Below are 25261 nucleotides of genomic sequence, written 5' to 3'. Positions count from 1 at the left end.
ACTCTTAATCCAAATTTGAGTATTTTCCCATAACAACATACCCTAATATGATTTTTCCTCTCATACACAAACAGCACATTGGCTAGTGGTTAGTATTTCTCATTTATTAATGATTTTTAAATTTATAGTTGTTTTTAATAATTAAACAAAAATTTAATTCAACATTGTAGAACATCTCAGATACAAGTTCCTTCTTGGAATGGTTTTCCCTTATAACAGCTATGTATTTATGGTAGGGGAGGTGGTAGCTTATTGGTTAAGGCATTGGACTTTGAATCTGAAGGTCATGAGTTCTAATCCCAGCCAAACCAAGCTACTAAACTCAGTTGTATGAATGAGATCTCTCTCTCTCTCTCTTATATATATATATATATATATATATATATATATATATATATATATATATATATATATATATATAAATATATATAAAACATAATATTTAACAGCCCACAATCAAATTGAATCTTTGTATGCAGTTTGACAGTAAACTAGTTCCTAGTTTACTAGCTCTGTCTACGCAAGTTCTGGCTTCTGAACACTTTCAAAGATGGAATTGTGTTCTGGTCATAGCACTCGGTTTGAAAATTCATCTTCATTAAATTCAAGTATTAAATGAAAGAACATTCATTTTGCATAGCTCTACAGAAGCGTTACACCAGGTCGAACAGAACTGAAGTAAGAAAGAAATATATATTTAATCATGCACAAGGATGTGAGTAAAAGAGAGAAAGCAGTGAGAGAGAGAGAGAGAGAGAGAGAGAGAGAGAGAGAGAGAGAGAGAGAGAGAGAAAACGAACATTAAAAAAACATAACCTGAACATAAGCTAAAGACTGTTTCCATCACCCTTCTGAGCAAGGCCAGGAGAAAATAACCAGCTATGATGAAAATAACCCATCAGCCCTCTTTCACTGTATTCATGCATCAAGGTCACTCACTTCTAACATTCTTTTTAAAAATTCATTGCAAAAAATAGAGATTTTTCAGAGCGAAAGTATTTGCTGTAGTGTTCATAGACCTGAATAGTGTACCCACTAAACCGGGTGTGTTTTAAATGATCAGGAAACTCCTCCATCCTTTATACATTGTAGAGCTCAAACTCAAATTTGCATCGGCCTCTGTGAAATTAGCTTAGTGCCTTCCAGAGCAGAGCTAATAATATCAGCATCAGGAGACAACTGGACCCTGTAGGTGTTGAGTGTTCACACAACAAAATAACCCCTACTGTAAGTCATTAGCACCTCCAGGTACCTACAGTACCTTCTTAATCCTTTACCATACGTTCACACTGGCAGGTGAGGAAGAGCAGATGGCCATTCATTTGCCTGGTGTGTGACATAGAGCTGAGATATCAGCGACAGTTAAAAAATAGAGACTAGGTCAGAGAGTTATGTAAATAAATTTAGCTTGGAAGGAAGGAAGTAACAGAGGTGCATGATGCATCAGGTGTGTATATGTAGCTAGTTAGAGATCGTTTGCTTAAACCTAGCATACATAACATGCAAATGAAACAAACCAAATAAATGAACATATATAAACATGAACAATTGAAATTGTGTGATAAACGTTGAACTAATAGCATTTCTTATCAGAACTACCAACAAATGCTGGGCAAAACAGCTTCTAAAGAAATACCACTAAAGCCTTGCTTTACTAGCAACTTGACAGTTGCGTATATGAACATAAAGTTCAACTTAATGACTTGCCAGAGAATAGAGTATTTCAGTCCTTACTCTTTTAACTACCTGCAGTGCATTCTTATTAATTTCACAGCAGTTCCTAAATCGTGCGCTTTAAAAAGATAAATAACTGAACCATACGACTGGATTGTAAGAGGTTTAGCCGTCATGGTAAATTATGTGCGTAAGTGTAGTGGGTGTTACCTTTTCAGCTTGGCTAAGCTCATCCTTGCTGAGGAGGTCTTCCCTGTGTTTGGAATCTGGGTCAATTCCCTCCTGCTCCAGATACTGAGCGTTCATATTTAGCAGCCATGCAGCAGTGCGGTCTAGAGCGCTGGGATTCACTGGAGACGGGGCCTGTTTCAATTTCAGATAACACCCAATGCACACATTTAGATTGGGGGGGCAATTATATCATACAGCATAATTTCTAACCAAGTGGGGACTGTTATATGACTACCAAGGTTCAACTCTGTAGTATTAATATCCTTGTGCTCTTAGTTCTTGATCTCACAGGACACAGCAAGATAAACATAGTCTATGAGGTAAACTAAAAGTTATCATCCTAATTACATTGTCTTCATGCTGGTTGTTTGATTAACATTTCCTTTGTTTGCTGATTTCAACACTCTGTTTTCCGAAGCACGTACCTGCACACGGGCACTCACTTTTAAAAAGCCATTCGATGTTGTCTTAAAAAGTTTTCAAGGTGACAAGAGCACTCGGGCCGGCTGGGGGATGCTTGATCAATTTTTAATGAAGATTTATTCTGTCAGACTTGAGACGAACAGTTTGGCCAATCTGTGCAGTCATTTAATCAACTGTGCTTCGTGTCTTTGCTCGGGCTATTAATTCAGCCTGTCTGCTTCATTCCAGCATGCTTGTCCAGCTGCAAGTGCCACACTGGTAACCTTTTTTTTTGGGGGATTTTTACTAAAGAGCCAAACTTGCATTTTTACATTAATAAGCAAAAAAGTTGTGTCATGCTACAAGTGAAAATAGTGGTAAGAACTATATTAAAATTAGCGCGCTAGATACATGATGATGCAATTCGATACAGATAGCAGGAGGTGTGTTTCTACAAAATCCAAAAGTGTTGGGGAAATACATTTTATATGTTTAAGTTAATACTTTGAAAGTCGAAAGGGAAAGAAACGAAATGATCCTGAGCTAATATTGCCAAGAGCTCAAAGAATCATTAGATATGCTGAGTTAGCTAGTCAATTATCTTTGCTAACATTAGCTAGGTTAGTTAGTTTGTTGCAGAGCATTAAAATTGGTTAATATTCCTGTCATAAATTTATATAGAACCCTTGAAGGTTCCACTGGCGGGACAAACCAAAGACCTATTTTGGAGTTCTGGAAGAAGAGAGAGGAACTAACGGCTGTGGCTGGCATGGTGTGCTTTCTATGCCTGGTGTAGCATTTCATCTTAGCCACTTCTCAGATTACCACCAAACTATGTCCCGGTGTCTTGGGTGTCATTAGTGAGGGTTTGCTGGGCACTGTATTGGCATTGCTTTCAACATTTCTGCTGTTCTGTAGGTCCAAAATGAACAGACACTTGGTACCTTTGGAGATCTCTATGCTTGGCTCATTTATCTTTCAGAAGCTGACTAAGCTAAGTCGGTTTAATTAGCAGCATGTTACATTTGAAAATGTTTGTGTTACATCATTCTACAAAGAACCCTTAAAGGTCCGCTGCAGAGGGACAAACCATTTTTTACTACAGGAATGCAGCTTGTTATATTCACCTGTTTGTGCAGTGTGCGTTGTTTGGTCTCGGGACTGTCTCCTTTAGAGGATGAGGACTGCTGCCTGAGCCTGGCTCCGTTGCTGGGCCAATCAGGCGATGATGATGACATCATGCTGCCACTGGAGGGCCGTGGATAGGGGGCAGTGTTGAGCATGCTGGGTGGAGTGCGTCCTCGAGTGACTGTGGGTGGAGGAGGCTGATCAATCCGTCTTTGTGGGCCGGTGCTGTTCTGTCTCGGGACGTTGGATTGGTGCTGGGTCTCTGTGAGGGACATCTGTCTTCGTGTAAACTCGCCAGAGCGTCTTGCAAAGTCGTCACCATTACTCGCACCTGCTCCTCCACCTCCGGACCCTGTGCCCATGCTGGCTTGTGTGATAAATGTAGGCTTGATCCCTAGTGTGCCAACATCCTCAGGATTGCCCTGGGAGCCAGTTGAGCTTTGGCATTCTGAACCTGAATCAGCAGTACCACGTGGAGACACTGGCATAGCAGCTGCCATCTGGTACACAGGGTTCTGGAAGCAGAGAGGAGCTAACAACTGGGGCCGGCCTGGTGCACTCTCTATGCCTGGTGTAGATGGTGTTTGCCCACTCTTCCTCAGGGTAGGACCTCCAGGTGTCCCACTTTTTAGAGTACGGGCAACCCATGCCCCAGTGGCCTGGGTGTCATTAGTAGGGTCACTGGACACTGTATTGACGCTGCTTTCAACACTTCTGGTGTCCTGTAGGTCTACCATGGACAGGCTCTTGCTGCCATTGGAGATCTGCATGTCTGGCTCATTTGCTTCTGAGTAGCTGGAGCTGCGAGCTGGAGATGCATGGACTCCAGAGGCCCTGGTCACGAAGAAAAGATCCTTGTTCTCAGGAGTTGGAGAGGGCAGCCGGGTAAAATCCACCAACCTGCAAATTAATTAAGTCACGGCTCAGCTGAGGACCTGCCTGATTGCATTCATTAACATGGCTGATATATATGGTAATAAATAGACCTCGATAGTGTAGAGAAACGTTACCAATTTTAGTTTTAGAGCTCACCTTTTATGCACATTTTAGATTTTTCCCAACCATATTAATTCAGGAAACAACTTCAATTAGGTGATTAGGAGAATTGGAGCAGGGAAAACAGAAAACTTTTCAGGCTACTACAAGACTGGAATTGAGAAAGTGATTGTTTAAATGCAAATCCAGATAGGATAATACTACGCTTCAATATGAATAAAATGGAATGCTGTAGGCAGTCAATAAATTGAAGTTTTGTGGTCAAAGTTTCATGAGGAAAATTAAACTCAAAACTCAGACATACAAGGAAGATGCTCCCACTGGCACTATATACCTGCATGTATATATGAATTCTTTGTGCATTCATCAGCTAGCAAGAAGCAATATGTTTCTCTCATTTCAGCTGAATCCTTTTGAGCGCCAACAGTGTTGAGAAAATGCGAATACTAAAGAATGTGCACACTAATCACTTTACAAAACAATGCACCGTCAGCAGCTTTAACGAAGTCCTGTGATGTTTGAAAAAGAGCTCTGCTTGGGGCTGCAGAGATAATAAAAATCCTTTATAACATCAAATAAAAGTTCTAATGAAATCATGAAAGCCTTAATTCCGTACAACTTTACGCTGAGTGTGGCTTTAATTTCTATTAAGAGACTTTAAAAAAAAATTCCTTTATTTTACACTCTGTAGTAACAAATACTTTTTTATAATGAAATCATGTCCACTGCAGTGTTTGGCCACTTTTGTGTATTAAGTATGCTGAATAAAGTAAAATGGGCCTTTATTGTCATTTATATTAATGATGGTGCACTGTATGCATCCATGAGGAGTCTCAAAATTTGAATAAAATGTAAATCACCAAAACCCCCATCGATTTACTGCTTTATGAGGACGCAATATAACAATAACCATGGACAGACTATAATTAGCAACAAGGGCCTAAAACTTTAGACAAATTGATTTACCTATCTATCTATCACAAAATAACAGGTTTGTGTCAGGCATCTTTAACATGGGCTGGTGTAAAAGATCTTGAATGGCCTGCTATAGAGCTCTGACCTCCACCCAACTCAACACTTTAGGGATGAATTGGAACTCTGACTGCACCCCAGGCCTCCTCACCTCACCTACTTCAGCACCTGGTTTTAAAAACAACCTGGTCACTGAATGAACACTGTTCCTTCCTTGGAACGTTTTTGATAGATACTGAGCACTGCAGACCGGGAACATCCCACAAGAGCTGCAGTTTTGGAGATGCTTCGACCCAGTCGTCTAGACATCACAATTTGGCTCTTGTCACCCATTTTTCCTGCTTGTAACATGTCAACTTTGAGGACAAAATGTTCACTTGCTGCCTAATATACCCCACACACTAACAGGTGCCATGATGAAGAGATAATCAGTGTTATTCACTTGACCGCTCCTGTTATAATGTCATAATGTTATGCCTGATTGGTGTATATTAAGGATACAAAATAATTTTGTTAAAAAGAGGTTTCAGGGTTCTGGGTTTCAGAATAATTGTGTTTCAAGAATCTCTGTCACCGTCAGAAATTTTTAGAAAAAAAAAAAAATTTAAATTAATTTCTAATCAGTGTTTGTCCATGTGGATAGGACAGTATGTTCATCGCTAAGTAGTTACTGAACAGAACACCAATGTTACATTTGAAACTGTCTTTTCCTACCCGCTGAGCTCTGAGTCCATTACTAGCTTGTGCAGACCGGTTGAAACACTGCAGCCGGGCATGCTGGGAGAACCCACACGCTCCGTTGGGGAGGATAGCGGCACTCCAGTGGGGTTAGTCAGGGCCACATTTACGTCTCTCAGGATCCTTACCAAAGGTCCCAGTTTAGTTGCTGTGCTCTGAAAACATAAACATAGCTGCCATTGAACCCAGCATGTAACTGATAAAACAACAGGCTCAAGCACAAAAGAAGGAATTAAGATTAAACGTTTTAATAAACCTGTTTACGTGGTGTGAGTTATTCTACCACCAAGAACATTGAGAGATGCTGTGCTTCCTTTTTCCTTTTAATTATTGGAAGTTGTTGAAATAAATAAAAGAATTGAGTCACCTGTATATGCAGCTTAAATAAAAAAAAAACAACAACAATACAATACATATGGATTTGGGGCTATAAAATAAAAAAAAAGAGATTCCTAAGTTTAAACACATACACACCTGATCGAGCTGAGCGACAGCCTCAGACAGAAGCGAGTGGAGTGTGGAAAGCTCTCGGCCTAGGTCAATGTAGCCCTCGAATCCTGCTGTGTTGGAGATGGTCTCTGGGTTGGATATTTCCAACAGAAAGCGTTGCATGTTGGTCCACTCGTGCTCCAGAAACTGGTTCATGAAGGACATGTACTCCTCCTTACTGCCAAACCTAAAACCACACAAACAACACATGCTGAGAATCCTGCTGCTCTGGGAAGGTTCATGAGGCCTTGTTCTAAAAAACCTGATTCAGCAAACCATTCATTTATAACTAGGAAAAATGTCCAAAAAATAATCAATTTTGGCAGGAGATTGTCAGTGCACAGGCTGACTAGCATAAATAAGCATAATTACCTGTGGCATTAGAAGTGTCAGTGGCTCATATATTGTAAAGCATCAATCATGAATAAACAACAGGTTTTGGCTGGAATTCAGTAAGTCGTTTTTGAAAACATACTGCCTACTGCTGGCAGATTACCACTAATAAAATCCGCAGAAATTTCTCACACTGATGAGATCTTTCTGTACGTTCAGGGCTTTACTGTTTGATGCTTAAAAGTGACTTGAAAAACACATTTTTACGTAGTTTAAACTAGTGAAGAACAACCAGACTAAGATAATATCTCAGGCATATAAAATCCCTTAAAACTCACTTTTAAATGATTATTATTTTTGGTTAAATGCAATTTTTACTTAAGTAATTTATCAATAAAACATGCAAGTAACAAATGAAACTGTTTCAGTTCAGCAGAGAGAAAAGCCTAGCAGGCGGATAGCTGCTGTAACACACATATTAATGTGAACTAACTTGTCCTGTACATCTTACAAACATTAGAAAACTATAAATGGGCAAAGACTAAAAGCTTGTTATTAAAAATTGGTGCTTAATGTTGGGCTGCATCACATCAACATATTGTTAATTTATTTCTAATAACAGCACTTTCCAATATGTTTTATTACTTATTAAGATTAAAACTACCAATAGTTTTACCTGTACATTTTAATAACATTTTATAATAATTTAATTTAATAAAATAAAAAAATTAATGAATACAAATGTAACAATAATCACAGCCATAATTATATAAATCATATTAATTATTTTATATTTAGTGTACATTCATTATTAGCTTTCTTAGAAAACCCAACATGTAGAATGGGGCAAAAAAAGTTATAAATAAAAAAAATATACACATACCCACAAATACACACACAATATGTCACTACTACTATAGATTGTGATTATTGTAAATACATTTGAAAACAGTATATTTGTCTAAAATAAAGAAATGATGGATGTGGCTCAGCTTTCATTTCCATTTCTGTTTCTGTTCATTAATCGGCTCAGAATAATAAAATATTGAAGCGGGAAAGTCTGAAACCAGTCCACCTCCCATGCACTGGCACTCACTTGGTGAAGTTGGCGAGGTTCTGTGTGACCTTGGCGATGAGGGTGAGCGTGCGTGCCGTGCGGTCATCAGGATATTCCTGCATGAGGTCGAAAAGCGACGGGGACATGATAGCAGGACACAGAAAGCGCAGGAAGAGCGAGGCACTGATCAGACGCTCACTGATGTCTGGCCGGCCGCGGTTACTGCACTCTTGCCTCCAGGACGCAAACACCTCCTTCAGCTCACGTGGGAAAACACTGCAGGGATAAAAAGAGGAGTGGGGGATTACGCCTATTGTACTCCACCTATTGTACTGGGACCTCCAGTTCACCATGAATTACAAGGTTTAAAGATACATTCAGCTGAAATTGGCATCAGTGTATAATTGGCATCAGTATATTTTACATATAATGTAAAAAACTGATTTCTCTATCAGACTGCATTGAACCAGTATTAAATCAGTTTATAATGTAACCCTAATAACACTCCCTCTCCGTAAACACTTTATTTCCTTCAGTCTGGTTGGGCTTCAGTTTTCTTATTGACATTATAATGACCTTGTTCTCCTGCTTAGGCATCTAATAAGGCCTAATATACTGTCTAGTGCAGTTTGAGATAAAGTGTAAAAAAAAGAGAAAAAAAAGATTAAAAGAAAGTCTGTAGTGAATAGCTGTGGCCCAGTTAGAAATTGATCGCTTATCTAAGTCAGACTTGGACTCAAATAAAGATTCCCCTCAACGGCAGAGGAAATTGAAGTCATGCGAGCGGACGGACGCAGGGCCAATTTTTTTACTCAGCATGATTTCTGCAATAACATGTTGGTGGGAATGCTAAGCAAGCATGGTAAATCAGACACACTGAAATACACACCAGTCTGAGAGCAATTAAACAATGCTTTGAGATTCAAGTCATTGTATGGAGTATGCTGCTGTGACAGCACATTATAATTCATTCTTTAATCTTCTAAGCTTCCACTAGTCTGCAAGTGAGCTACAGCCCTGCTGCTTTAATGAACAGGAGTGTGGATGAACTCAGTGTAAAAAAAAAAAAGGATATTTAAGAAGCAGGTGGCAATCAACCATACATGGACAAACAGCTGACCTTCAGAATTATACTGCTAAACTGAGGCAGACACAAAGACATAAACAAAAGGCAAATCATCCATGCAGATGTTAGCATAGTTACTAATTCTCTGAAGGATTTGATATTATGAACAGTAAGCTTATCTGGTTAACGCTAGCTTTGATTAAGATATTTAGTGAACTTTGGCACAAATTCCTTACCGACCACCCACTTATACACTACAAGCACAACAGTATTGGGACACCTGGCTTTTCCAGCCATATGTGGTTTTTCAACAAACTGTTAACACAAAGTCGGAGGCATGCAATTCTATAAAATGTCTTCGGGTGCAGTAGCATTACATTTGTCTTTCACTTCAACTAGAAGACCCAAACCTATTTTAGCGCCATAATGCCCCTGTGCACAAGCCAGCTCCATGAAGATATGCTGTACATGTGCCGAAGTGGAAGATCTCGAGTGCCCTGCTTTGGAGCTCTGATCTCAATCCTGTTGAACAGCTTTGGGATGAATTTGAGGATATGGTACAGTGCTCACCTCACTAACACCCTTGTGTCTGAATGAGAACAAATCTCCAGAAACTAGTGGAACATCTTCCCAGAAGAGTGGAAGTTATAATAACAGGAAACAGAGACTGAATGTGGAACGGGATGTTCAAAAAAACACGTGTTTTCCACAAACTTTTGTTCATAAAGTGTATTATGTGTTGACCTCCAATGGCTCCATTTCCATTCTCAATTTTACATCCCACATTTTTCATTACACACACAAATGATACAGCTTGTACCTCTTTACAAAAAAAATCATGCCCGGACTAATAAATCAAAATAATATTTTTGGTTATTCCTCTCTGTGTTCTCTTTGCATAGTTAATATTGCTGGTACAGGTGTACAGAAAGGAGCATAACACATTACCAGTAGGAGTTGATGATCTTGCAGAAAGCAAGCTCACAGCACATCTTCAGATTGCCTTGGTGCTCAGCCAGGTCACTGGAGGAGCACTTCGATGGATCCACTTCACAGTTTTCATCTGATTCATACAGCGCTTTGATAAACTCGCCTGAAACACACCCACAAATAGCAAATTTAGGGCTATTGAGAAGAGACTGTAGAATGTAAAGAAATGTATATATTTTTGTTTTAATATGCAAAACAATAGATCTAATACGCAATGCCTTTATGTTCATATAAAATGATGTAGGCAATACAATTGACTAATAACAGAATTTAAATCCTATAAAATTCATTACTACCACACATTTGTATTTGTTTGTTGGTATTGAACTACTTTATGTCAGTGCTCGTACATGTTGTAAAACAATGTTGTATTGTATTTTTTTAAGCATGGTTGTCAACATGCCATCAAATACAATACAAATGTTAAAAAAAAATATTCACCTTTCATACTCAAATGTTGTGTAATTTGAATAATCAGACCACTGCAACAAGCAGAACGAATCCGTAAAAACAGAATTTTTGGAAATGATTTAGCAAAAATGTTTTGCTATTTGTAAATCCTTTGTCCAAACAAAATCAGCATAGATGTTTGGATTTCCAATAGATATACACTATATAAAGAAAAGTTTGTGGACACCTGACCATAAGATTTGTATTGCTTTTCGAACATCTCATTCCACATTTAGACCCCATTATATGTTATAATATTCTGCATTCCTCTGGGAAGATGTTCTACTAGATTTTGGAGTGTACTTCTGTAGATTTGTGCTCATTCAGCTACAAGGGTGTTAGTATCAAACACTGATATAAATTGATGAGGCCCGGGGTGCAGTCAGCATTCACATTCACCGCAAAGTTTCTCGGGTGTTTTTCCGAGTTGTGGATATCAACGAAATGAAAACCTTCTTTTACAGAAAACAATCATAACAAAAATAGTAAAAGCACAAAACCCTCCTGTTGTTGACCATCTCACCATTGACCAGTAAGCATTCAAGAAATTACTGATCTAATAAATAATTAAATAATGCTATGAACACAGGCACTTACAAATGAGAAAAAAAAAACGAATGCATTCCTGATTTTTATCTACTTTAGATTGTACACCACTAGAGTCATAAAACTAGCTTGAAGGTCACAGTAAACATGGTGGTTTCTTTTCTACAACAACAACATAAAAGCTTTCATTAGTAAATCTTTGAAAAAAATGAACTTTAAAACAAAGATCAGATCTTACCTAAAGCGTCCTGCAGGTACTTCTGGCCTACCAGTTTTAGATATTCCTCAATGGCTTTGGTAGCCAACGTGTTCTCCCGAAAGATTAGGTGCTCATTGTCGCCACACCGATCGACCTCAGACATCATCAGATCTGTCAGGAAGTCCTGCGTATATACAAAAAAATGTAAATAAAAATAACAATGGCATTTATAATAAAATATCACAATATTCGATGCAGACACGAATGGACCATGCAGTTTAATAAAAAAAATACATTTTCTCCACCAGCAGCTCTGACAGAACTTCCAGCCCTTTTTCTTCTCAGCTTTATATTAATGCCCTCATAAAAATTTTTGTATTTCTATAATGACCACATATTGTGATTGTAATGAATGATTCTCAACAACAAGAGCTTCTAATGTGTATTTATTAATACTGTGAGCTTTTTCTGTGAGATTATGTTTCATTTTTGGAAGGTTAGTGCCTTATAACAGTAAGATGTCAAGCTCTGATGATTGAGGGTCTTGCAGTTTATTGGTAACATAGGTGGCTTCAAGAGAGACTGGTGAGGGAATGAATGATATTAATATGTTAAAAAAACTAATTAATTAATGTGTGGATATAGGAAAATCTATTACTTTGCGTATTGGTGGCCACCCAACTGTTTAATATATTAGTTGTTTATTAGAATTAAAATCTATATGACTTTTGGTGTATCGGTTAAACCATGCATTATGCTTTCAGAGGGCCATGTCAAAGGTCATGAGATGAAACTACAAACCAAAATACATTTGTTCTGTGATCAGTCAGCAGCTTTTGATACTGGGGGACTGGACAGTATTTACTGGAAGGTGATATACTGCAATTTTCATATGCAGTCTGATCTGATGGTTCTCTGAACCTGGTCTCTTCTTTTATTAATCACTTTCTAGGTTTAGGTAATGTTTAAAGGAAAAGGAAATGTCTAAGAACTCTCTAAATCTCTAATCTATCTGAACTAGTGAAAAATCACTGAATAAAATTAATTTGTACTGTATTGTATTGTTTTAGGATTTTTATAATGTCAGAATAGAATAGAATTTTTTCACAAAAAAAAATGCTTTGTGTGTGAACCGAAAAGAATGTTGGTGATATCAGATAATAAACAAAGCATTTAGAGAATCCCATTTGGTGCCATGTTATTGAGTGTGCAAGACTGAAAAGCAAGCACTGACACTGTCAAGTGCACATTACAGCTACCATTTATTTTCCCCCGTTTGTGAGATCAGATATATACTGCATCATGCTAGTCAATAGATAACATGTTTTCAGAGAACCTCGCAACCTAAGCAGGGCTCAAAGCTCAAAGCATCAATATAGCCGCCCAGGCTTAATCTGGTGAGCTCGGCTCGGCTCAGCTCGGCTCGGCTCTGGCTTCCTGGAGGTTCTGACCCGAAGCCCTGCTGCTAATCTGCTAAGCTCCTGACACTCCAGATGCATTCTATCCTCCCAGACTTAACTCAGCATCATCAGCAGTCAGAGGACTCGAGCACGCTGAGCAAAGGCCACAGCGAGGAAGGAGCATCGATGCACAGTCGAAACACGGGGTGGGTTTGATTAGTTGAAAGAGCTGAGCTGGAAGCTGCAGCACAGATGACTCAGGAAAACAGAGTGGTGTATGCACACTTAATTGCATCACAGCACTATGATCCAGATGAGCTAAAGCTATCTGGCAATGTATGCGTCTGTTCCCATGTTATAACATTTTATTCCTCTAATACCAGGTTATTAAAGAACACCACCCGTTATAGTTACTAAACTAAAAACCAAAAACGTAACCAGAATTTGTATCTTTGACTGTAAGAAAGCACTAAAACTGGAGACTACCTCACAGCATCATGTCAATAGTTAATAAACAGAGTCAACAATAATTAATACAGCATCTGTCAATAGTTTGGAAACACCTAGTGTTTTATTGTTTTTGGGAGACACCTGCATGTTCCTCTTGTTTATATGCAAAAAACAAAGTATTTAACAGTATAAAGATCTAAGATAATAATTTTAACAATTTATAGATGTTTAAAAAAAAAAAAAAAAAAAAAAAAACTCCCTTAGCATGAATAACAGCTCTACACACCTTGTAAAATTTTTCCAAAGCTTTTCTTCACTAGTTGGAGATTTCTTTCTGATCTTGCGAACCAGTTCATCCCAGAGCAGTTTAATAAGATTTAGGTTCAGAGACTGGGCAGGCCAATCAATCATATATTACACTTCAGCCGACTGTTTTCACTCTAAATAATGCTTACAGAGCTTGGAGGTATACTTCGGGTCATTAGCTTGTTGTGTGGTGAATTTGGTTCCAATTAGCTGCAGTCCTGATGGAATTGCATAGAGTTGTTTTGAATGGTTGCCATGTTGGTTCAGTTTCACCTGGAAAGTCTATAAACCTTCCATGCGCCAAAACAACTCCAAAGCATTAAGCTTTCCGCTCTACGTTTCACTGTGGGTGTGAGGCAGTCTAACATCTTCTCTCATGTTCTGCATCTTAAATAGGTTCAAGCCACAAATGTCAACTTTGGACTTAACTGTCCTGGAAACTTTCTTCCAGTCATTCGCTGTCCAATCCTTTTATCTAGTTTGTTGCATGAAAACAAAGGGAACATGCATATGTCTCAAAAATGCTAAAAAAAGATTAGGTGTGGACTTTTGACAGAAACTATACCTCCTTACAGAAAATGTCAACATAGCAAATATTATACTTTAGGCTTATTTCTAAACTAGAAAAATGCAAAGACTGAAAATACATGATTATTATGAACTATAAGGCTTCTAACAGTGATTCACCACTACAACCTGCAACTTTAAGGACTAAACCTCTCCAGAGAAATACAGATGTCTGCTGTGTAACATTGTGCTATGGGAAAAACAATGGAACAGAGAAACCACATTCTAACAATCAACCAATCTATCAAGCTTCAATCCTCTATCATTTCAAATTATTGCCGTCATACCACTAAGACAAAATGAAAAGTTTGAATGGAATTTATCGGTTATGGTTTGAAGTGGCATTTTATCAAACCTCCAGAAGCGACACAGATGACAGGTTGCGCTATGGTAGGTATCTAGAAGTTGTTAAAATGGCAGTAAGAGTGGGTTACTGTGTCAGTATGTGTGTAAGTGGTGGGGGTTGGGTGCTTGAAAAGAGCCCCAGGCTCTTGACTAATGACCTGAGCCTCTCAAAATGGGCCAGCAGAAAAATTAGTTTCTGCACACTCACACACACATACACATGTGCACACACATACAGACAGTTGCATATGCGCACCCACACATCATCACTCTTGCGCGAATTCCAGTAAGACCCCTTCGGCTGTGGCTGCATGAATAAGAGCTCATTAGCAGGGGTGCAGAGGCTCCGGATCCCCACCTCAGTCGCACTGTGCACACACTCCATCAGACCTCCACAGGGAACTGATTCAATGACCGGCCCTGCCCCAGTATGATCAATACTCACTCCACAAACACAATAGTTCTTTAATCCTGTGTCAGACTTGCCTCTGTTGTAATTGGTTTTAGATTCATGGTATCGATATTCTGAGATATGATTTCTCCCGCTTGTGCAAATGTAGCCATTATGCGAGGGGAAAGTTTTATTATATGGCAAAAGCCGTCTAAAGCCTAAAGCATAATGTCTACAGTTTGAAAACATCGAACATAAAAATAGAAATCCACTCTGACCACAATGTGCATCGTTCATGCAATCTGGCTTCAAACTTCCCCTCATTCATGACTGCTCACTGACCTCCGGACAAAACCAGGAAGCCAATGGCATGTGAGGTGACCCTGATTGACCTTGTTTATGGTAACCGTGTCACGGCTTAATGAAAGACAATACGGATGCTGACCAGCTCTGGCCTCTGCTAATGAAAGACAATACACTCCCAATATACTCCCTGACTAATGCTGTATATAATGACAGAGCATAGCATAACTGACTTGATATAGCTCAGCACTAATGACAGGCTAAGACCGCCACTGAGCAATTTAGCCAGCGCAGAAATGATAGATTACAAGTTCTGTGGCCAATAAAAGTCTTTCATTGGGCATGGTGAAGACAAGAACAGAATTTGAATAAAAACAAAACTCCACAGTGCGCAGCAACATGCAAAACCTCATTAATGGCTAGTAGGATAGGATTATAATCTTTTATAATCAATAAGTAATCTTTCGATTTGAATTTTCGTAATGCCTAGGCTAATAGCACACCAATGAACTTATTTCTTTTTTATTGTAATTTTATAATCCAACACGCTAAAACTGTTTTATGCAATTTATTGATGACTTTTTTATTATTACTCATTTATTTAATTCCTGCTTTATTTTATTGTAAAACTCTTGGTTTATGATGAACATATTTGGTAAAGAAGCTAATGTTGCAAATAATATTCCTACCGCCAGATCCATTCAATTTACAATTTTGTCAATCCATCATCAAATCTGATTATTGAACATCCCATTCTAGATAAAGACTATCTTTTGATGTCACTATAACTACTACTCTCCTGCAAAGGCTACAATTACAAGCAGGGCTGCTGTCATTTGTGTTCCTTCAGTCATAAGAGCATTAGTGAGGTCAGGCACTGATTCTGAGGTGAGGAGGTCTGGGGTGCATTCCGTGTGCCAGTTCATCCAGAAGGTGTTCGGTGGACTTGAGTTTTAGGGTCTATGCAGGACACACAAGCTCCACTCAAGCACACTACATTTTCATGGGGACTTCAAGGAAAATGTAATGTTACATTATAGAAAGACTTTCTAGGCAATTGCATAGCTGTGACATTGTGGCAAGGACCACATATGGGTGTGTTCAGAAACTCTTGGGCAAATGGTGTACATTCAAACCACTAGTATTCAGTGGCACCATAAAATGAAAATAATAAACTTTATCATTATGGTCAATAGATACTTATGTAATTTTACAGATTTGATGTTTGAGTACACGTCCTTATTGCCACATGTTAAATTTTACGCGATATTCATGCCAGACTGCTGGGGAACAGGTGGTACGCTAAATATTCGAATTTATTTTAAATTATATCATACATTTTACTGGATATATTACTGGATAACTTGCCATATGGGAAATTATGTCTTAAAAGCTTAGCATGTGATATAATCGTATCCCACAGCTCTTATAAGTAGACCACAGTGGGGATAGTCATACGACATGCCAGCTCCTTCAAATCTACTTTAGTTTAATGTTTCAAATTTCTGAGAGTGGCAGAAAAAGCCACTCTGTTTTCGCCAAGAGGAATCGATGAAGTGAAATGAGTGATACAGAATGAGGCTGAGAGCTTTTGGACGTGTTGCCACCTCATTCCGAACTGATTTATGAAGACAATCAGTGCCAAAACACGTTGCGCATTCGAGTTAATGAAGACAATAAGAGCACTCACGCCTCCAACAATTCCATGAAAAGCGTCAGGGCCTATCTCCATTGTTTTCATCTATCGACCCTGCTGTCAGACAGCAGACTTGGAATAAGGATGAGAAAAAGCTAGATTCTGCTGAGTTGTCCAGTTCTAAAAGCTGTTAAACCGATTAGTTGATGTCTACTTTGCAACCATGGGCTTCATCCAGCAACTTTTCAATTTATCTGACATAATTCGATATCCGACATAACATTAGATAAGTAAATTGTGGAAAAAAGAGGAGCACTACAAGATATAGTTGGCACACTAGAAAATATTTTAACGAAAAAACAAGCATAATAATTCAAATGAAGCTAAATCTTTAGAATGGGTTTCTTGAGGGTTTCTTTTACAGGTAAGCGTTATTCACTTTCACACATTTGAGACTCTCTGCTTATCTAAGAGACCCTCTGGGGACAGGGTAGGAATATAGCCTAGACAGCATAGACTGTAAGGTTCAGTATAAACCAAGGATTCTAGAATTGACTTATGAAACAAATGAATCTTGCCACTTGCCATAAAGGTTATTCTTTTTAATTATTATGGGTTCATCCTCTCCAAAGCGTAACTACCCTTTAAAACCCCCCATTAATGTTGTAGGATTCCACACAGGGCTCCCTCAGATGAATTCTCACATTAAAGCCAATGCAAAATAAAATGCACTTTCACAAATTCCTCAGAGGTATGCTGAGATTTAATCAAAGAGTAGACCCATTTTTTCTTACCTTTGCCTTGCCGGTGCTTTGAAGAATATGCACGAGTGCACACGCCATCTCCTCCTTGCTCTTGACACTGATTGCTGGCTCAAGGACTGAACAGAGGAGCATGTAGTTGTTGGTTATGTACTCAGCAAACTCTTTGTACAGCTCCATGGGGAGGATGCTCATACTCTGGTAGCGACATTTCATGCGCACCATGGGCCCCGGGGCTTTGCCCTTGCTGGGGTTAGGAGTGCTCACCGTGTACCACTTCTCCACAAACTGCCGTCCCGTCACGGCAGCAACAGGGATGTTGACCAGCCCCACATAATTGTTCTTGTCCTTCTTCTTCTTCTTGTCTGTTTCTTTGTACAGGTGCACAGTGATGCTCTTGACCGATGGCAGGTTGTTGAATTCGAAGTGTTCGCCCCAGAAAACATTGTCCGTTTTGAGCTTGCAGGTAGTCCGAGCGTAAAGCGTGTCATCGAGACACAGTTCACAGAAGTACTTTTTCTTGGCAGGCAAGTCCTTGGCTTCAATAATCCAACATTTTAGCATGTTCTCCACCCGACGACTGTTGTCCTGAACAAATATACAAATGTATAAAACATCACAATCAAATCAAGAGTCTCAGTCAATCAAAGCTTACATGAAAATTTCATTTTAAAAATACCTTTATTCACATCACTTCACCATGTCAACTTACCTTGTTGGGATGCACGGCTCGCCTGAGATTCTCCATCCATTTCTCTCTCTCTGCTGCCGACCGACAAGAGAAGCATTTACTTCCTGTTGATGTAGTTACCTGTAATTACACAGTGGATGCAATGCTAATATAAAAGGAGTTAAGAGCAGAGAAATGGGTAAATGGACATTAGGCTCAAGTTATCCCCCGGTTTTCATTGTGTACTCAGCTCTCATCCACTGAAGAAGGTCCCCTCAAGTGGGGAGTAATCACAATTGGCCAAAGTATAGTGAGATCGAATATCCCCAACACAGAAAGCACTCCTATTAAATGCACTTCTTTCTATTAAATGCAATCCCAGAGTGAGGGTGGGGAGAAACTCAAATCATGAAATCATCATTGGTTCCATTGCAATCGATTGGGGGGAAAAATGGTTACACTGCACCTTTTTTTTGGATCGTTTTCTACTTCTAACAACGGTGCTTGAACCCCCGGTAGTGGTTTTTCATTACATTAACAGGATTGCAGGCTTTCTTCATATACTAATGCTTACAAAGCAAAATCTCCTACTAGAATGTCATGAATGAAAGCGCAAACATTTTTGAAAAATTTCAGTCTTCTACAGTACTTTAGAAGAAAATGTATTCAGTTTTTGTAAAGGTCTGATTACATAAAATTACACCCAGGCCATTTGCACAATCTGAATAACAATAATCTGAATAACCCAGAAAATCAACCTAAGCAGATGCGCAACCCATTTCTGAATACACAGAACTTTCAATGTATAAACAGTGACATGCCTTTCTGGGTTTAGAGCACTGATGTAATTATAAATCATTTAGATTTCGCTTGAACTAAACATAATTTGGAATATATATATATATATATATATATAAAATGCACTTCCACTAGATTAAATACTTTTAGACATATTACCTATAAAGTACAGTGCATTGTAATAATGTTAGAGCATTACATTGATATGGCTTAAAATATGCAAGTGCAGAGCACATAATAGGTCTGTGATCATTCATTGGGTTTTAAAGACCGGGGTATCAGTCTTTGCTAGTAGGAGATAATATGTGTAATATCCACATAGAGATGATTAGATTCTCTTCCCTTCCCATTACCCCTGTAATCACTTGTTCTACAGTTGTGATTATTAATTGTACCAATTAATCTTATATGGAAGAAGAAATACTATAGATATATATGTATATATACTGTACATATTAGTGCCCCTCTAATAATATATATTGTAATTTACTTACTTTAAAAAAAAACCCTGCTATTAATTGTTCTCTCCCTTCCTCTTTCTGGTATTAGGCATCCAGCTGCCAGCTGGCCAGGGTGTAACTGAGACCATGTAAGCAATCTGGGCCATGCTCAGCTCCACTGAGTAGTGATCAGGACAAAAACAGGGGCAATTCGGACAAAAGGTTGCAGCCCTGCGCCAAGCCAAGCGACAAAGAGATTCGCACTGACGTTGCCAGATATTCTCTTTGTTTTTTGTCTAAGCGTAATATCTAAAGCCGGCGGGCACCAGGCAGCCCACAAGGACCACATGAGTAGCCCACGGGCCTTTTCTAAAAATAGCTGTTTCCTACTTTGTTAAATCAATGTTGATAATTATTATGAGAAATCATTAACATGATCAGTGTCTTCACATAGATGAATATCATTAATTATTAATAATAGCATATAATAAAAGGTAAATTGAGCAATTTTTTTATTTCAGATCAAACTGAAAAGTGTGTGTATCAAACTGGTAGCCCTTTACATTGATCAGTACCCAAGAAGTAGCTCTCAGTTTCAAAAAGGTTGGTGACCCCTGATCTAATGTAATACTCAAATGAAATGAAAAATTAAAGAAAAAACTGGATACTCAATGCTTACTTATACAAAGGGTACTAAGGGGTACTCAGAGCAACTGAGAATGCTAGAGAATTCCTTTAATAATGATCAAACCTAAACCACCACATTGCTTCCCTATATCACTTACACTGGATTTTTTTGGGTTCTGCTAAGACATTATGTGGTTTCTTATATTAAAGGCCATTCTATAAGAAGGTGTGCATGAGATACTCCACACACATTTAATAAGCAGATCAAATTTCCAGCAAACTATTTGCTTATGGCACAACAAACAGACCCACAGTTAGCATATATGCAAATGTCACTCACTGATATACCAGTGATAAAATCATTTTGTTCATCTCCCACATATTTGCTTGTGCTACTGTAAACCAGAGCATATGCAAATGATTTCCTGGTCGATCCCACTTTTTCTGCAACCCACTCGAACATTCAGTACATGATATTGGTGTGTGCCAGGAAACTGCCCTGTCGATGGTGCTGACCTAAGCAAGTGAGTGCAACCCAACCTCAATGATACATATTAGATTGAATGCTTAATAATGTTGAGGTTGAAGATCAGAGCTCAGTCCACTGACCTCGAAACAGAAGTCCTGGCCTAGGATGCTGCTGTGCACGGGTTTGATGAGCACTTCCTCCTCCATACTGAGATCCAGAGCTTCCACTGCACTGCTGGGGCTGAGCAACGACTCGTGAGACCTCGACTCTTTCAGCCTCGGCATCAGATGGGATCTGATGGGGAGAGAGAAGAAAAGATTAATCCAGAATTCTTGATGTTTTGTATTTGGTATTGAGATATACTGATGCTAGTGACAACATTTGTGTGTAGCAGGGTTCTGGTAGTACAATAAGAACCAATGAGGTCCTTACCAAATAAATAAACCAGGAAAAGAGACTGTAGATATTACTAGTTTGATCACAACTTGATTAAGATTTGATGACTCATTAACGCTGTGTGATATTACAGAGATGGTGAAAGCACAAGCTGCTATATGTATATAAACACATTAATATATAGGAGAAGTAGTAGCTCACTGGTTAAGACCTTGGACTTTGAATCAGAATTTTAAACCCAAACTCCACCACGCTGCCAGTGCTGGACCCTTGTGCTACGCCCTTTAAACACCCTGCTCAGTTGCCTAATGCCATAAATGTTCATACACTACATGGACAACATTTTACAGACACTTGACTATCAGATTTGTATGTGTTTTTTGAACATCCTATTTCACATTTACTCCCTATATGCGAATAATTTGCTCATTATAATAATCTCCACTCCACTGGGAAGATGTTCCACTACATTTTGGAGTGTATCCTTGTGAAGATTTGTCATCGTTCAGCCACAAGGGCATTAGTAAAGTCAGGTATTGATGTAGGGTGAGGAGGCCTAGGGAGCAGTCAGCATTCCAATTCGCAAAAGTGTTCAATAGAATTACAGTCAAAACAGGCCACTCAATATGCTTTCTTGTGGTCTGTGATTAATAAGTATTGCCCAGTTCCTTCCTTTTGTAAGGATTACAGCAAAATCGTTAAACATCAAACATTACCTATCAACCCCCTGCATGCCACAACTGTCACATCACTAGTCACCATCTCCAGTGTCTTGTTATGTCTTTTTAAGCACCGTTTTTAAAGTACCGTATGGCCTCTGTATCTCTCACTGTCAAGCTTTTGTTAGTATTAGATATGTGACTCTCACCTGGTCGAAGAAATAAACACTTTCATCAACCACCTTTATTAATCTCATACACTTGTCCTTCATTAATCAGTGGAAATGGACCACCAATGGACCATCAATGGACATTTTTGCACATTGCCAAAGTTCAAAACACATTTATTATAATTTTTTACCAGACATTTTTTTAGACTACTGTCATGAGCTTTCCCAGAACTATTCTATTTTAACTGGGATTTGGAGGTATTACCCACAGTTGCTCTTTCAGTTTATGGAGTTAAAAACACCCATGGGATATGCAGGAAACTTGCAGATAATGACTTTTACAGAAAATGAGATTTTACACCATAGCAAATGAGAAAAGCGTATTTTAATTTCATATTGCTCTACTTCCTAGCTGGTGCAATAGAACCAAACAAAAACTTATGCTTGTTAGACTGAGATTTCCCATACTAATCCATAATCTGTCCACCAATCTCCAGGCCAGCCATGTTGCTGAATATAGAGAGTCTGTTCAATAGCTCATGTCCCAATCAATGTGGAGAGTAAACCATGGCAATTAAGCACCTGCTGAGAGCTGGCTTTGTGCACACTTACTCCATCACAGCTATGAATTAAAGATATCCACTGTGAAGAGAAAAAAAGGCCTCAGGTAGAGTTAGTGCTTACATCTGTCAGTAGGAGTGTGAGCTCATTTTCCTGGTTCTAACACCACGCAAAACCAGAAATTAGAAAAAAAACAACAACACTATTATTACACTTGAGGTGGAAAAAGAAGTGTGGTCAGATTATGAGCCATCAAATATCAGCCCGAGATTGAAGCTCTTCAAAGGAACAGCACCAAAAACATGAAACGTCCAGTTTGATATGTTGATTTCATGTTTGTGGGACATCATCAGAACAGTTCTTATGGCTAGAGAAAGCTCGGAATAAACCATTCCAACTCCGACCCCAGTGCTGATCGAAAGCAATAAGACAACTTTCTATCAAACCCCTCCAGACAAAGTGCAACATTACACCGCTGATATCCTGAGCACAACTCATCATCGTTTTTGTAGTAATACATAACGCTGATTCGATTTATATCCCTGTTTCCCATTGCTTTGGTGCAGTTGAGGGTGTGACAAACAACTCGTGACATACAGCTGATATTAAAAAATAACGACTTTCTCTGCTGATCTCGCCAAAGCCCCATGGGAAATCATACACAATCTCAGACACTCATTTGTCCTCTAAAGCAGGAATACTTGCTGACTCAGAGGAAATGTGCAATACGTTAATGTAAAACAGCCTCATGATGATTATCAGCATAGACAGGGTACATCAAAACAACAACAACAACAACAACAACAACAACAACAAAACAAAGCCTTCGATCAGTCGTTCGTACATAAGTGCTCAGAACTGCTGTGGCTCCAAAATCAGATGAGCATTTGACTCTCATGCATTTGTACGATTAAACAATGTGTCTAAGAATGCTGAAGGACTCAAACCCTGCTAGTTAGTAATTAGTTTATGAGAACACATTACTATAGATAATTAAGATTAAAAAGGTTATTATAATATTCTGTGTTGAATTGTTGCCTCGCTAAATTGTTTAGGGGTGACTGAGCTGATTCAGCTGTTCACATAGCCAAGGGAAATTAATTTCACCAGCAAACATTAAGCACAAGCGATGTGACCTGCAGGAGTGGTGTGGACACACACACACACATACACACACACACACACACACACACACACACACACAATGCAGCATGCTGAGATCACGGCACATCGAGATAACGTAATCCTCCTAAACCCTCCCTTCCTGCTGCGATACACTAATGCAGGGCGAGAGCTATGACTTACTGGTTATGACTCAGAGTTATTCGGCTGTAGGTTTACGTGCACAGATTATATTCATTACAGAAGCTTGTATGAAATATACTCCACGGGCATAATAGCAAATCAGAAAATGCAAGAAAAAAAGGAAAAAAAAATAAATAAAAAAAAAACATAAGTAAAAAAAAAAAAAAAAGAATACAAAAGAATACATGATGGATAAAAATGATACAAACAATATGGATAACATGACCAATAAAAACAACAAAACTAAAAATGGGGCACAAAAACACAACAGCATTCAGAAAATCCAACAATGAAACCAAAAATTGCATTTAGTTCAAATGGAAGAGTTAGGTCCTCATTAAACATCATATTCTAACACAGATTTTGGTTTCATTCTTGCGATTTTCTTTCTGCCTCATGTTTTTTTGGTATTGTTGTTGTTCTGTTATGTTTTTGAATTTTATGGTTATGCTCATTTCTTATCAAGCAGCATTTACATAATATTCATTCGAAAAACTCTGTTAAAAAAACATGCTTAATAAGGAGCTTTGGTTTTCTAATCCAATTCAATTCAATTCATTTTATTTGTTCAATTCAATTCATTTCAGTACATTTATTTTATTTTGTATAGCGTTTTTAACAATGGGCATTGTCCCAGACAATAGGCTTTACAGAATGAAACAAATAGAATTAGAAACAGTCCCTATCGGCTTATCCCTAATCAGCAAGCCAGTGAGAAGAGTGGCTAGAAAAACCTTCCTGAGAAGAAACCCTGAGAGGAACCAGACTCAGACAGAAACACGCTTATCTGGGTGACATCAAATGTCCGTTCAATATAAATACAAACTGATCATTGATACTTGAATGCAAACATCTTAATGCCAATATTAGAACTGAGCCATTAAAATACTGCTGATGTGTATTTCTGTTGCATTTGTGTTTTTGGTATGTTAATATGATTGGTACTTCTGGGCCACTGTCATCCACAGCAATGCAGAAGAAGGCAGAACAACAAGGAAAGGACAATCTGAACCTGATTGAAAGACATGCACACTGTGGGGCATGTTTCCTATAAAATGAGCTCGATGTGAGTCATCAATTATTTTATTATCCAGCTTAATGGTGTCATTAAAAGGCTGCACGTTGGTGGTGTCACCACAGCTGCAGAGAAACAGAAAGGGTCTTTTTGGTACTGTGATACTAAATACTAATCGTATGCACAACAAGTGGATCAGCACAGATTGAATTCTGCATTCTACATTGATATATTTACGGCCTATACAGTATTATATTCCAGGATACACCTTTTCCTCACATTCCTATTAAAAGATTATGATTCTCATCAAACCAATTATATAGTTATTTTCATCTATTACCCAGAGCCACATCATTTGCAGAAGCTGCAGCCACTACAGAGAAACAGAGCATGAAGAAGCGCCACATTTACAGTACTTACTGTTTAACGTAGCGATAGGCCATGATCCTACTGAAACACAGACCTGACCACCGAAGGACTGGTTCAATACGTTAATGCAATGTTCCCCGGTTTCCTTCTACAGTGGTTCTGTGATGATGATGTTCAATAGCAGAGCTCAAACACTGGCGAGAGCAGTCAGGTTGCAGTGCAGCGTTGACTTGGAGTGTCCCAAGGGAACAATCCCGTGTGCCTTGAACACACCCTTTTTTTTCTCTCTTCTCCCCAAAGCATTTCTATTTTCAAAACATGGTATTTTGGTTGAGAGGGAAATATGTAAAAT

General features: G+C 38.6%; 1 protein-coding gene across 9 annotated transcripts in view; it reads right to left on the bottom strand.

Moving 5' to 3' along the window:
• Window positions 1-25261, bottom strand: part of dab2ipa (DAB2 interacting protein a) — a 112822-nt gene that overhangs the window by 5738 nt on the left and 81823 nt on the right. For 8 of the 9 annotated variants that reach the window (XM_083555202.1, XM_083555204.1, XM_083555206.1 and 5 more), the window contains 10 exons: window positions 20575-20728; window positions 18143-18241; window positions 17464-18018; window positions 11311-11455; window positions 10035-10179; window positions 8060-8296; window positions 6616-6817; window positions 6118-6296; window positions 3435-4335; window positions 1885-2037 (listed from right to left, as the gene is read on the bottom strand). In XM_083555202.1, coding sequence (XP_083411328.1) covers window positions 1885-2037; window positions 3435-4335; window positions 6118-6296; window positions 6616-6817; window positions 8060-8296; window positions 10035-10179; window positions 11311-11455; window positions 17464-18018; window positions 18143-18241; window positions 20575-20728 — 2770 coding nt within the window. Of the gene's footprint in view, window positions 1-1884; window positions 2038-3434; window positions 4336-6117; window positions 6297-6615; window positions 6818-8059; window positions 8297-10034; window positions 10180-11310; window positions 11456-17463; window positions 18019-18142; window positions 18242-20574; window positions 20729-24960; window positions 25132-25261 lie in introns of those variants that run through there. The other variant, XM_083555209.1, reaches the window with a different exon arrangement.

Source organism: Silurus aristotelis (genome assembly GCF_946808225.1).
Source record: "Silurus aristotelis genome assembly, chromosome: 11".
NCBI lineage: Eukaryota > Metazoa > Chordata > Actinopteri > Siluriformes > Siluridae > Silurus > Silurus aristotelis.
This window is presented reverse-complemented; position numbering and strand designations above follow the sequence as displayed.